General features: G+C 43.5%; 1 protein-coding gene across 2 annotated transcripts; it reads left to right on the forward strand.

The window, feature by feature from the left end:
- The first annotated feature begins 44 nt into the window (after positions 1–44).
- On the forward strand, positions 45–14,530 carry VPS37B (VPS37B subunit of ESCRT-I). Of its 2 annotated transcripts, none has more exons than XM_015877733.3 (4): positions 45–176; positions 8,301–8,472; positions 9,090–9,172; positions 10,301–14,530. In XM_015877733.3, exons 1-4 carry the CDS (start codon positions 72–74, stop codon positions 10,790–10,792), a joined length of 852 nt encoding a protein of 283 aa, XP_015733219.1. In that variant the 5' UTR covers positions 45–71; the 3' UTR covers positions 10,793–14,530. The 2 variants fall into 2 exon arrangements, with proteins under 2 accessions (XP_015733219.1, XP_085411915.1); XM_085555789.1 differs by lacking the exon at positions 45–176 and adding an exon at positions 6,815–7,091.
- The last annotated feature ends 87 nt before the right edge of the window (positions 14,531–14,617 follow it).

The following is a 14,617-nucleotide window of genomic DNA, read 5'->3' on the forward strand; positions in this document are numbered from 1 at the left end:
GGCGGTGCCCGGCGGTGCTGGGGCGGTGGGGCCGAGGCACTTCCGGTCGGCGGGAGCGGGGCCGCGCCGCCATGGCGCTGGACGCGGGGCGGCTGGACGGGCTGAGCCTGCAGGAGCTCAGCGAGCTGCTGGACGATGAGGAGCGGCTGCAGAGCATGGCCCGGGAGATGGACGAGGTGAGCGGAGCAATGCGCCGTCACACCGCCGGGATACGAGCTTCTTTAAGGGTGCCCCGGAGCTCGGCTGCCGGTTCCCCCCTTCTCCCCTCCGTCCTCCCGGCCTTTGTGTGGCGGGGGGGGGCTGACAGCGTCCGGCTGCTGCTGAGGAGCCAGGGCCGGAGTGAAGGTGGTACCGGGTTTTTGCCTGTTTTTTCCCTGTTGTTGTTTTTTTTTTTCTTTATTTCCCTGTTGGCTTCCCCCCCCCCCTTCTTCCTTTTATCCTTTTATTTCCTCCCTTATTTTTTTTCCTGTTTATCCCTATTTTTTTTTCCTGTTTATCCCCATTTCCTCTCTTTAACGCAGCCTTTTTTCACTCCTGGGACGCCAGGAGCTGTTGTGTCAGTGTGTCGTGGCTGTGGGTTCAATCCCAGCCTTCGGACCGTGAGAATTGCTGCTCATTGCGGGGCTGCTGCTGCTCCTCTGCTCTCGGAATGTCTTTGTCAATGTGTCAGGCTCCGAGCCATGCGTCTGGAGCTGCGTTTGTTCACGTTAAATAGAAGCCTGAGTGTTTCGTGCTGCTGCCCTCCTCTTTTGTGGGGTTTTCTGTGTGCTAGTGAACACTGTATTACGGTGCTTATAGTCTCTCCCAGCAAGCGCTCCTAAAAGATCAGCCAACAGCAAATATGAAGCAGCTTACGTGAAGGTATTGAAAGAAATGCTCGCTGCTTCTCTGGCTCTTGTATTAATTCCTGTTGTTTTAATGTAAAGAAGTCCCAGGGTAAAATTCTTGCAAGTGTAACCCTTCTGGTGCTTCCAAGGAAGTCGTTCTGGGTGACCTCCAACCAAACTGCTGAGGAGTCACAGGTGGGGCTGCCCTGCAGGAGCAGGAGAGTGACCCAGGGATGTTGGTGCTGTGCTGTGTGTCTTCTGTCCCTTGTATAAATAAATCTGTTTGTTGGGGCTGAGTATAATGGCTTCTCGAAGTACAAGCTTATATGAAAACATAAGAAACTGTTGAAGGAACTGATACTGCTATAAAAGAGTAAGGCATGGAAAGACCTTAGGGACACTGGTGGATTACTGGGAGGCATTAGAACCTTTGTAAAGGCAAAATGTTTAAGGTAAGTCAACGGGATGTAATGGGCTTAGCTCAGCGTGGATGTGAATGGGTGCAGAATTGCTGACTTCATGTAACCTCTGTCCAGGTATATTGGTAGATTGCTCTGCAATCTACTTGTTTTTTTGTCAATATGTGCTTCAGACTAGATGAGAAGCAACAACAGACCTCATGACCTCAGTGCAAAGATTCTCTCTTACTGCAGAATTAGAGCGTATTCACAATGTGACCCTCCAGCTTTCCTCTTTCGTTGGCAGCAGAAGGCTTTTAAATTGTAGAGTAAAGTTCTCTGGGCCCGAGGGAATATTTTGTGGTGTTTGGAAAGTGTGGCTAGGTTTGAAGGTATTTGAGCTGTGTGGAAATACAGCGACACTACTGTCTGCTGTAATCCTCTTTTATTGTGCACAGAGGCTTTTAGTAGAGCCTGTCCAGCTCAGAAGTGTTTGTCCATCTTGGAAGTGGCTGTTGAGTGCTTCGTTCTCACTCTGTTTTTGCCTTTGCTGATGTTTTTGCTCCTTGGCTTTGTGCTGCTGGGTTCCGATTGTGCACTGTGATGTATGCAGCAGGAAGAGGGAGAGAGGGAAATCCTGAGCATTAAGGAGGAACTGTGCTGACTTCATTGCTGCTTGTGTAGAGACCTGGTTTGGGGTTTGTATGTGTACCTTTGTCATAGGATGGTTCCAAAGTCCGTAAATTAATAATTTAATCAAGGCACACTAACTAAATTGTGATTCCTGAGTCACTCCTTTGAGGTCACTTGTGTTTTCAGTGACAAAATTGGCTAAAAGCTGATTATTTCGTAATGGAAGAAACCTTTGTACTCCTTGTTGCAAGGGAAACCCAGCTCAAAAAAAAAAACCCCAGTGTTTTGTTCGCAAAAAAGGATTTGGAAAATCACTTGGCTTTCTTGCTAATGGCTAAAAATAGGCTCCTTCCCAGCCCTAAAGGGAGTGTGTAGCACTTGAGCAGTATTTGTATGTGTCATCATGGGGGCGTATGCACATATCTCTATATATAAAGTCTCTGTGTGGGTTTGCACACGTATATATTACACTGGGGGGATAAAATATGCCTGTATAGTGTCCTGTGCTCCATAGCCCCAGGTATGTGAAAACAGGGCATCAAGGAGCTAAGCTGCTTTTTCTTTCTATAACGTTGTTTTTGAAGCCTCTGGGCTTTTAGCTCCTGAACAAGGAACATCTTGTCTATTGGAAAGAGGAAGGAAGCCAATTGTCTGGTACTCCCAGGCTTTTATAACGGAGGAGTTTTTGTGATAATCCTTTGAGGTTAATCTCTTTTGTACATAGGAAGGATTCATCTTCACGAAATAAAAGCACATTGTTCATAAAAGTCAGTCTCAGCAAGTTTGTGATGTGATACTGGTGGTGCTTCAATGAATTTCAGCGGTGAACATTGGTTTTCTCTTGACCTGTGCTGGGACGTTGCTTTAGGAACAGTGCAGCATTGTGTTACTGTATGCTCGAGTTCTGCTGCCAGAAGTTGTTTGCTTTTCAAGACCTTAATTATATGAAATAGAGTCATCAAAAATGTATTGCCTCCCTCTTTGCTCCAGCATTTCAGAGTACACTGGAAAGCACAGGGAGGGGTTTTCAATGTTACCCTGATCTCAAAAGCTGTTTAAAAAAGCAGGGGCAGTGCAGAAAGTCCAAGTTCAAACTATGTGAATGCATGCCCGGATTACTCAGATTCCTCATCCTGTCCTAAAACCACACTGTGTAAGTGGTTATGTTCTTGTTTGCCAAACGTGAAATTTAGCTGCACAGTGAGGTTTTAGACGTGGTGACAATGACTGAGGGCTGTATTCCAGCAAAGCATCTGATGATAACCTGTGTGTAATGGCACCAATTGCAGCTCCATGCAGCGCTTTCTTCTGGAACAAACACTAAAGAATTGAAACTCACCTCTTAACCTTTATTTCCTTCTTTTTAAAACTAGTACGTACATAATTGGGAGACCTAAATTTAGCAAATCTAATTACTTTGGATTACGTATTAATGTTTATTACCAAGCTGATGCTGTTAGAGGCTGTAGTATCATTCACCAGCACTTGATGAAAAGCTCTCATACATCTGTACCAGAAGGCTTTATTCTCCTCCTCTGCACCTGTTAGTTCCTATTTCAGGGTTAACTTGTCACTCCAAATGTGCACAGTTGCACTTTGAAGTGTGACGGAAAACTTTGTCCCTAAAAATGAAAGAAAGAATGTGGGAATGCTAAAGGCTGGAAAAAGACCAGAGAAACCTAAAATGAAAGCGTGGATGTTTGCTTGCTATAAAGCAATCAAAATGGAACAGCCTGGTAGTTTGGGTGGGGTTTTTTTTGTTTTATTTGTAGCTCCTTAAGAGACTTCTTGTTGAAGGTATCAGTAGGTGATTTGAGCACTTCTTAAGTATCTGAAGATTAGAAGGGCTGCTCAAGCCCTGAGTCTGGCTTTATTCACCTTGCTGTGCATGCAGTTTGTCTCAATCCCTCTGCCTTGTTTGTCCCATGATGTATGGGGAGTCCTCAACAGTGAAAAGAAGAAAAAAGAAGGTGTACCATCATCCCATCTCATTATGTCTCATGATTCTGACTGGTATTTTTCATCTCTTTGAAGATCAAGGTTTCCTGCTTGCTGAAGTGCTCACGACCTCAAAGTCTTGCTAGCAATTCTGCTGGTTGTGTGCTGTTTGCTGGCTGCTTCCGTTGGGCAGGTGAACATCTGATGCACTGCAGCAATACCCTTCTGTAACAACTTTTTGTCACACGATAGGTCTGACAGCAAAATAACTCAGGTTGGGTTTATTCCTTGCTTCCTTGGCTGCAGCTGTTGTCCTCGGCTTGGGAAAGCCATGAAGCGATGCGGAGGACAAACACTGTGCTGCACTGTTGATCTTAATGGGGGGGATCATGCTGCGCTGCTCCTTTGACACTCATATTATTTTGTAACTGGTTTGGTTGTTGTTTTTTAATCCATCCACTCTTTGAAAGATTTTCTCTAGGGCTTTTTAGGTGAAGTGTTTGCTTCTCAGGTTCCTTCAATTTACCCCTAAGTGTAGCAGAACTTTCGCAGGAAAGATTATTAAACCAAATTTGCATCCATTCCAGATATGATTCTGTTTCTTTTTAAATTGTGATTGTACTCAAGGTGCACTGGTTTGGGATTCTGTTTGTTCTATTCATTATGAACAGAACTTTGTCCCTCCACAGACTTCTTCCCATGAGTTGAAGCATTCAAACGTCCCATAGAAATGAATGAGTCTTCACCTTCGCTTTGGAAATGAGTTGTTCTTTGGTTTGCCTCATGGTTGAAGGCTTGCTTCTTTTTGCAGTTTTGAGCAAGTTTCTACATAAGTGTCTCATCTGTTCAACGGTCCATTGTCTTTTTTAGAAAAGAAATGTGACACAGAGTCTAATGCTGGAAGTGAGGACACCTGATGGTGACGTGTGAGTCCTGTCTTTGATCAGCTTCTGCAGAAAAGGGCCCTTCTTAGCAGCTTGTGGAAAGCATTGAGTCACCAAGTCTTGTGTCATTTCAAGAAAACGAAGAATATGTCAACTTTTCTTCTGTTTTAAACAAACCTATGCTAGGCTTTCACCTAAACGTGCATTAGGCCACGAAGGTTAGACATCAGTAGGTAAGGACAGAATCACAGAATCACAGAATCACAGAATTACCCGGGTTGGAAGGGACCTCAAGGATCATGTAGTTCCAACCCCCCTGCCTAGCAGGGCCACCAAACATACACATTTACTAGATCAGGTTGCCCAGGGCCCCGTCCAACCTGGTCTTGAACACCTCCAAGGACGGGGCATCCACAACCTCACTGGGCAGCCTGTTCCAGGACCTAACCACCCTTCTAGTAAAGAACTTTCCCCTAACATCCAACCTAAATCTTCCCTCCTTCAACTTAAAACCATTTCCCCTAGTCCTGCTATTATCAGCCCTTTCGAAGAGTTTACTCCCCTCCTGGGAGTAAGTTCCCTTCAGGTATTGAAAGGCTGCAATGAGGTCACCTCGCAACCTTCTCTTCTCCAGGCTGAACAAACCCAACTCCCTCAGCCTGTCCTCATAGGGGAGGTGCTCCAGCCCCCTGATCATCTTTGTGGCCCTCCTCTGGACCCTTTCCAAAATCTCCATATCTTTTTTGTACTGAGGGCTCCACACCTGGACACAGTACTCCAGATGGGGCCTCACAAGAGCAGAGTAGAGAGGGACGATCACCTCCCTATCCCTGCTGACCACCCCTCTCCTGATGGAGCCCAGGATCCCATTTGCTTTCCGGGCTGCCAGAGCGCACTGCTGGCTCATGTTAAGTTTCTCATCTATCAGGACCCCTAGGTCTTTTTCAGCCGAGCTGCTCTCAAGGACAACTCCTCCCAGCCTGTACAGGTGCCTGGGGTTCTTCCGGCCCAAGTGCAAAACCTTGCACTTTGCCGTGTTGAACCTCATTAGGTTCACCCGAGCCCAGCTTTCCAGCCTGTCAAGGTCCCTCTGAATGGCATCTGTTCCCTCCACCGTATCGACTGCACCACTCAGCTTGGTGTCGTCAGCAAACTTGCTGAGGGTGCACTCCATTCCCTCATCGATGTCATTAATAAAGATGTTAAAGAGCACCGGTCCCAAGACAGACCCTTGAGGGACGCCGCTCGTTACCGGCCTCCACCTGGACATAGAGCCATTGACCACCACCCTCTGTCTGCGGCCTTTCAACCAATTGCTTATCCATCTAGTTGTCCACCCATCAAATCCACCTCCCTCCAATTTGGAGATGAGGATGTGATGGGGGACCATGTCAAAGGCCTTGCTCAGGTCCAGGTAAATGACATCGGTCGCCTTCCCTTCATCCACCAACGCCGTCACTCCATCATAGAAGGCCACAAGATTAGTTAAGCATGACCTTCCCCTGGTGAAGCCATGCTGGCTGTCTCGGATCACATGCTTGTTCTTTATGTGATCAAGCATGTTGTCCAGGAGGATCTGTTCCATAATCTTCCCAGGCACAGAGGTGAGACTCACCGGCCTGTAGTTACCCGGGTCGTCCCTACTCCCCTTCTTGTAAATGGGAGTGACGTGACCCTTCCTCCAATCATCCGGGACCAGATGGAATAAGACCGGGACAGCAGAGGGAATCGCTCATTGTTACACCTAGGTGGCTCACCTTTGCTTGTTTGCCATCAAACCAGGTAAATATGTCTTTACAAGTGCTGTCGTCATACTGATTGTTCCTTATATTTACAAGATACATCCTGTTATGAGGATATTTATTCATCTGTACAGATTCATCATGCTGTAGAAGTCCTTCAGAAAGTCCTTGTAGAAGGTTGGGTGTTTCCTTCTTCGCAGCCTGACCGAGGACATCAGTCAGGGTGCCTGAGAGTTACTTGAGCTTCATCTCACTTCAGGAAGCTGCTTCTATTATTCTGCCTTTCTTCTCTTCTTTACAACATACGATTTGAGCAATTTCCTTTCCCTGGGAGTTGTACTTGAAACGTTTATAGATTTGTGTATCTTTCATTCCATCATTTTTTCCTCTAGCAAAAATGTACATAACGTCGTCTTCGTCCCAAAGAAAGATCAAAGTCCGCCCATAAAACTGGTCTTCCCAGGCTGACTGCACAGCTGCTTTGAAATGAGAACATCAGCCTTACGAGCAGAGAAAATGCAATCACCAGATCAAATCTGAGTTGCTTGAAGGAAGTTGTTTGCTCACTGAAGTGCTGAAAGAGGAGCAGAAAGCGTTAATCTGGTTGCAGTCTTTGGCAGTTCAGAAGGCAGCTTGTTAACAAAACCCATGGTGGAGGCAGGTAGTTTGGTAAGAGGCTGGGTGTCAGTCATTAAGCTGTGAAATAGCGTGCTTTTTGATTCCATTCATAATGGGAAAATATTGTAAAACAGGGACTTCAGCTTTTGAAAAGCGAGTCTAGCAGAGTTGGATCGTGTGGGAACAAACAAATGAAAGCAACTCGTTTAATTCATATTATTTTGCATTGGATTCAAAAGTGAGAAGAGAGGGTTCTCTTTTTATTCTTGGAAAGTGTTCAAGTTGAAGACAAGCAGAGGATTGGAAGCTGTTGAGGCTTGATGTGAGAATCCTGAGAAGACAGAGCAGTGTTACAAAGCCAGTTTCTTGCATTTGTACAGCTTGGGAACAGAGTTCTGTTTTGATTGATGCAGCCTTTAGGACTCAGCATTATCCTTTATGATCCTTTTTTAAAGTTGTTTAGCAAGAACAGGGGCAAAGGAATTGCAACTACGGTATTTCAGGAGCGGTATCTGGGGCCAAAGGTGTATCTAATCCAGATTTGAAGTTAGCAAGTTAAAGTGGCATATAAATATTCCTAAAGGAAGTGCTTTTGAAGATACTGTTGTACACTTGGGAGATATTTTCACCTGCTGCACCTGCGTGCCCAAAGAGCCAAGAATACCTGAATTCTGATCCTTTCACTTTCAGGGGCTGTCAATGGCTCATTCAGGTTAGCTCAGTTTCAGAGGTGTGGCACTCCTGTATCAGCCCTGAGCATGAAAGTTGGAAGGCACTGTATTTTCCAGTTCTGCCCTGTACAAGGGGCGTATTGATGTAGGAGGTCACAAAAAGTGCACCAAACATGTCATTGATTTTGAGGGTGGATTAACAGAATCTGTCTGTTGTGCCATGGGAAAGTTGTCCCATTTGTTGAGTCCTACTGAAATTGGATCCCTTGCTTTTTCTCCCTGTTTTCGTTTGGGTGGTTTTTTTTCTGTCTGAATCTTTTAATGTATCTAATGTGACATCCAAGGCAGACTTCTCCAAACACCCGGCTTTCCCAAAGCTCATGAAAGCTGCCTTGCTGAAATCGTGAGCATGTGTAGGTATGGGCAAACTACAAAAAGTCCAAAAGCATCGTTTCAAGTTCAATACAGTAGAGCTGACTTCACAGAGCTTATTTCTGCTATTCGTGTTTTGAAATTCTGCAGTTGTCTACATAACCATTAATGCTGCTTAATGTTTGCACTGTCATTTCATGCACCTTTCTTCTTGCAGGCCCAAAATGTTCAGCACAGCAAGGACATGACACTTGCCAGCAACCGCAGCCTGGCAGAAGGCAATCTTCTGTACCAGCCCAAGTTGGAGTCTTTGAAAGCAACTTTGACTCAAAAATATCAAGAGCTGCAAGTTCTTTTTGAAGCATACCAGATAAAGAAAACAAAATTAGGTAACATTTTCTGTTGATCACAGTGATTGGCCATTTTATAAGTGAATGTAAAAGCTGTTGTCTGCTTTGTTGTTTTTGCATGCTCTCATTTTACCTGTGTAAGTTAGGGTAACAGATGAAATGTCACTCTCACATAGCTCGGAGTTAGATCATTGCTAAGCATCTATTACACCCAGAAACACACGCTGTGGATTCTTAATGTTTCTGATGTGGTTCCCTGGCTGTTGTTCTCTAAACAACTGAATTTGTCCACCTTGTTAAAAAGCAAAACACAATTTGAATTCTCTGTGATTAATCATAAATAAAACATTCTTGTATTTAACATTCCCATTCCATACTGAATTATGAAGTATTGTGTATCTGATGCTGCACTTCTGGAAGTGCTTCCTTTCATTATTATAAACATAAAAATAGAATTAAATCACAGCTTGTAGCACTGTGCCTATGTTCTTTAACTACTTAAATGTTGTATTTTCTTACTGTAGATCACCCTGTCCAAAACATTTAAAGTATACTGTTTTTACATGGGCACCATTTTTATGCTGGCTGACACTTTATAGCTTCATTTAAAAGTCACATACAGACAGCTGTTTATTCTTCTTTTCATGCCATTGCAGACAGACAATCCAGTAATGCCTCACTGGAGACACTGCTAGCACTCCTTCAGACCGAGGGGGCTAAGATTGAGGAAGACACAGAGGTAAGGAAAGTACACTTTGGTTCTGTCCCTCTCTAACCATTAGTGAAGACTTTGGGTGTACATGGCTGAAGTATACCATTGAACATGTAATAATCTAAAGGGGTGGTTTTTGAGAGTATGATCTGGTCATTGCTTTGAACATCATTAACAGTCATTTGATTTCAGTGGGATTTCTCTGAGTAATTTTTTACTCCTGAATCTTTGAAGTTTAAGAAGATGCTGTTTTTCAGAAATGAAAGCCAAACCCTCTTAGTTCCTTGGCATTGCCTTCAAACTAATAACGAGTGAACGTGGAAATCTTTTTAATAGTATCTGCCTGGTGTATGTATTGATCCATTACAAATGTCAATTAGTAACCTAATGAAAGACTGTGCCTGTGACGGTTTGTAGGATGAGAGGGCTGACTTTGCAGCAGTTCTGGTGGAATATTCCACTGTGATTTCAACGTATCTGTCTAGATGCCAGTAGTCTCTGCTTGTTGGGCTGTGAGTGCCTGATGGGTGGTTTGTTTTTAGAGCAATGGAAGTGGTTAGTTTTGTTTGCAGATCTGCCTGCAGGACATTCTATAACTGCATAGTATCAAGGGAAAAGATCTTGGCCCTGGGTTGTGATTACAAAAAGATGTTCTCAGGACAAGTTGAATTTCATGATTATATGTGTGGTCACCTCTTTTAATTATTAAAGCATCATTTACCCAAAGGTTTTCTTGGTCTCATGTAGGCATGGGTCTTAAACCTGGCTTAGCAATAATCTGCCTCCCTGTGCTGAGTTCTTCGTGTTTCTGTTGGCATTGCAAGCAGTTCTAAACTGTGATTCAGCTTTGCTGGCAATCTGGAAAGCTGTTGCACTCGATTCAGTCCTGTCTCTGATGATCAAGGGAATGTTCAGAGTTAAATTCAGATGTTCTTACTGCTGTTACTTCTGTATAAATTTCAGTTAAAATGGTGTTTAGCTCCCAGTGTTTCTGAGTAATAACTGCTTCAAAATTCTGCTCAGGATTGTTAGCAGGCTCATCGTTGTGCGTATGCAAACTCGAAAATCACAGGCAAAACGTTATTTTTAGGCTTTGAGCTCCTTAGATTGTCCTGGAGTGTGGTGTTTTCTAAGAGATTATTCTATATTTGATAGAATATGGCGGAAAAATTTCTTGATGGTGAAATCCCACTGGATACCTTCATCGATGAGTACCAGAGCAAGCGTAAGCTGGCTCACCTGCGGCGGGTGAAAATTGAGAAGCTCCAAGAGATGGTGCTGAAGGGACAGAGACTTCCATCGGTGCAGCCTCAGCCCAGGGCAACCGACTCAACGCCAGCACCTCAAGATTCCTACTCTTCAGATGCAAACCCTCCTCCTTCAGCTGCACCACGACGAATACCTCCCCCTCCACCTTCGGTCCCAGCAGGACGCTTTCCTACTCCGTTTACTGCGGCCGCGAGTTCAGGTCCAGCTGTTTCTTATCCAGGTGCTCCATATCCTCCTCTCCCACCTCGAGCTGGAGCTCAAGCTGCGAGTCAGTTGCCACAGCCAGGATGCCCATCTCAGTTTGTACCACAGTATCCTCCAGCTCTTCCCCAAAGACCGCCTCGCTTCCCACCACATCCTGGTTTTATCCTCCAGTGAATATTTTGGTGCGCCTGACCTACGTATTGGTGCTTATCGTTCCTTTTTCTCCCCCCTGTCAGAGACTTAATGTAGGCAGTGGAAAGCCTCTGTTTTTTGCACAATGGAGTATAAAATTTGATCTCTGGCACAGGTTTGAAATTGTGTCTGGTAGATATTATTGTTTTCAAATATCAGTGACAAACAAGGATTTTCTAGGAAGGTGGTAAGGGCTAGATGTGCAAGAGTGCACAGTGGATTTCCTGACGTTATAAATCTCTCTGAATTCTTTAGTGATGGCAGATCAGTGTTCTTCTCTGTTCTGGTGGGTTCCCGTTGCAGCTGGATGTGTGTATGGCAAACCAGGAGCTATTTGTCTCCCTAAAGAATTCTCTGTCAGTGCCAGTGTTTGTATGGTAACAGCCATATCTGAATTCTGGGTGAGGAGTTTTAATGGACCTCAATAGCAGCTTTTGTAGTGCACCCAGACTGTGGCAGTTCTGGCCAGGTGCACAGTGAGCTCACTGAGATGAAACTGTTGTCGGATAAAGTTCTTTTTTAAGTATTGAAAGTTACAAGAGTTTCATTTCTACATTTCAGTCGTTACCTTAGACTTTTCATAATAAAAGTACACGCTCTTCCCGTTCCTAAATAGCTGGTATTCCAAGAGTCCTGGTCTCTTGAAATTTAACTGAATGGTTTGTACAGCCAGTTTAGAGTTTTATAGAGACTTTAACAGGCATTTTTATTTCTTTACCTACTAAGACTTCCTTGCAGGTTTTTTTTTCTCTTCCATACCCTGCATACAGAAGTGATTGGTATTTGGTTTTTTTTTTATTTAAACCAGTGCTTAGCTTTTGATATCATACGATTCCAGGAATCTAGGCAGGGTATTCTCTTAATTAAGTATTGGATTTTCATATCATGTAATTGCCCCCGGTTTCATTCTGCAGTTCTTGGCATGCGTATCCATTTGGAATTTGCAGTTAATATTTCTCTGCAAGAAGTCAAAACAGAGAAGGTTTTTCAGTTCTGTGGTTGTTATTTGCCTCTTACATAACCTGTTCTTGGTTTTTTATGCCACCTGAGTGGGAGGCTTCCTACGGCAGGGCCCATTTCGTTCTCATTATGACTCTTGAAGCGTAAGGTGCATGCTGGTGATTGAATCCTGCAGTAGGGGAGGCAAATCTCACCACTTGTTGCTCATGCAGAATATGACCACAAATTAACTGTCACTCCTGCAAAAAAAAAAAAAAAAAAAAAAAAAAAAAGCCTTTTAGCTACTTGCTGGCAGTTTAAGAAAGGCATCATCCAGAATATGTTACATATCTTCTCTGTTATTTAAAACACGTTCTTAGTGTTGTCCTGGAATACGCTGCATAGCTTGGAAGTCTGTACTACAAACAGCTTCAGTCAAAATAGAACATCTGATCTTGTTTTTCTTTATGTAAGGCCCTAGATTGTCCCTTAATCATTTCCTCTGGAGTGTGGTGGTTGCAAGCAAGTACTAATCTGAAACTAATCTCATAACAGGAAGCTGTCTGTTCTGAATATACAGTTATTTGGCTTGCTTTGCCTTCTGATGACAAAGGGCAGAAGGCTGGTCACTGTTACTGGCATCTAAACCCATTCCCCAGAGTAAATCTGGAAGGTTTTCTGTAGATGGGGGAGTTTGTGAAGCAACGTGCGTTGGATTTGTTTGCAAAGTGTGTTTTCTCTGTAATCTAGTGATGGTGCAGGATGTGTTTTTTTAATAGTGTAATATCTTTTCTTGGTATTATTTTATCATTGAAGCTTTGTGTAAGCATGGTTAATTATGACATGTTTCAAAATAATTTTGCTGTGCTATTAGTGCTGGTATTTGGATGGCAACTGTTGTGTCTGAATGCTAAACATAAATCTGGTGTAGGAAGGATTTGTGTCCTAGGAAGAAGGAAGGTGGCTGGGAGCTACCAGGGTGGCAGCTGACTACAGAAATCCATACATGGAGCCTGCTACACAAACTCTACAATACTCTCCAATCAGTTCTGCTGGCATTTAATGCAAACAGCCAGGTATATTTTACACTTATCCAGTGCCAACTTTTTGTTTCTGAGAGTTGCAGATCCTCAGAAGTCACAGAGGTGATCGGTAAGTGTACTGTGAATTTGCACTGCGTTTTATGTACCTAACTTTATTGGTGTTAGTAGTCCAAAAGTATTTTTACGACTTGTTAAATTTTCTGTCTTTTGGTAACTTTTGTGATAACGAGACCTTTCAGGGATACTTTATCTAAAAACAAACTCTTGTGCTAACTAAGTACAGACAAAGCTAATGCAGTTTTTCTGTCAGAGAGCAAAGCAATGCATTGTTGCATATGCATGTGGCTGATGTGCCTTAGGATCACTACCTGTGATTGTAATACTAGGATATTTTATCGTTTGAATAGCCATTGCTTGACTGATTTAAGGGCTCTTCAAGAGCACTTTCTTCTACAGAACTCTCACCCTCATACTTTAGGAAAAAAAAACTGTATCTGCTATTTGTAAGCTTATAGTTGCCTTCACTGATGGGTTAGTTTGAACACAGGTGATAAAACTAATGTGATGTTTCAGTTATAGCAATCCCATAACTGAAATCCAGCTGCTCACAGAAAATGTTTTGCCATTAATTGCGTGTGGATGCGCACAAACTGTAAATACATACTTGACTGCTGGTGAAGTTTAAGGGTATAGGAGAAAAATGATTGTGGAAAGCTGTTTAAACCCTTTCACAAACACTAATCTGAATGAGTCGGGCAAGAGGTGTGTCAGTGGTTTGAACTGTTGCCCTTTGGCAGCTTCTCCTGTTCTGTTAGAGCTAATCAATTCTGCCATGGCTAGGATGTTTAGGATTGTACTAATTTGCACTGTTGATAAGATAGATTATAATGCCATAGGCAAGCAGAGACTTGAGGGGGGGTAGCTCAGTATGCTTGCCAAAATATATATCATGTTGTCTCGAGGATTCTTAATGTCTGCTGCAAATAGCGTATACTTCCCCAAAGCAATTGGAGTGGAGAAAAATCTCTTAAATATGATGTGTAACACGGCTTTAGAGTGTTGGTAGCATTGAAAATGCTCTATTTGGATGGCATTACTTTTGCCAGTCTTTTTGTATGCAGATTTTCTAAGTTATGACTAATTCAATTATATGCAGATAGGGTTGTTGGTTTGTTTGTTGTTTTTTTGGTTATTATTTTTTTGGGGGGGGGGAGGGAGCTGTTTTTTGATTATTTTTTAAATTTTTTTTTGAACAATGATCAGCATTGAAGGGCTCAAACTCCAGGATGAGTTCTCTGCACTTCTGCGCTGTCCCTTGGAGGCAGCGGAGCCGGTGGGTCTGACTGAGCTGATCCACATGAGTCACGTTTGTGCTGCTGACCCTGGAGGGACTGTTTAGGGTAAGAGCTGTGTGGTTCCAGGAGGCAGAGCCCTGGGTGCCCCCATGTCCACAACCTCAGTCTCTGCCTCTTTTGGACTTCTTTGCCCTCTCAAACTGGAATGAAGTAGAGCTCACATAGGCAATCTGGAGCTAGTTGGCAGATGTTGAGTTCAGAGGAGGCAGAGTTGTCCTGTACCTGAACAGTTCCTCTGTGTGATCCTGGACAGTCAAATAAAGGGGCAGTTTTATATGCCTAGCGAGTTGTGAAATGTACAGTGGATTTGTTTGCATAATAAGTCTTTCTGTAATCTACTGTGGTCTGATTTTAAATAAAACATCGTATCTCTCTTGGTGTCACGTTCCCATTGTGGGTGGCTTCATTTAATCATGTAGACTCATGTCTTTTAATGCTAATGGTGAGCGTATTTAGCAAGATAACAGCAG

Source organism: Coturnix japonica, chromosome 9 (assembly GCF_054131305.1).
Source record: "Coturnix japonica strain WE chromosome 9, WE-NBRP24, whole genome shotgun sequence".
In the NCBI taxonomy this organism is placed as follows: Eukaryota; Metazoa; Chordata; class Aves; order Galliformes; family Phasianidae; genus Coturnix; species Coturnix japonica.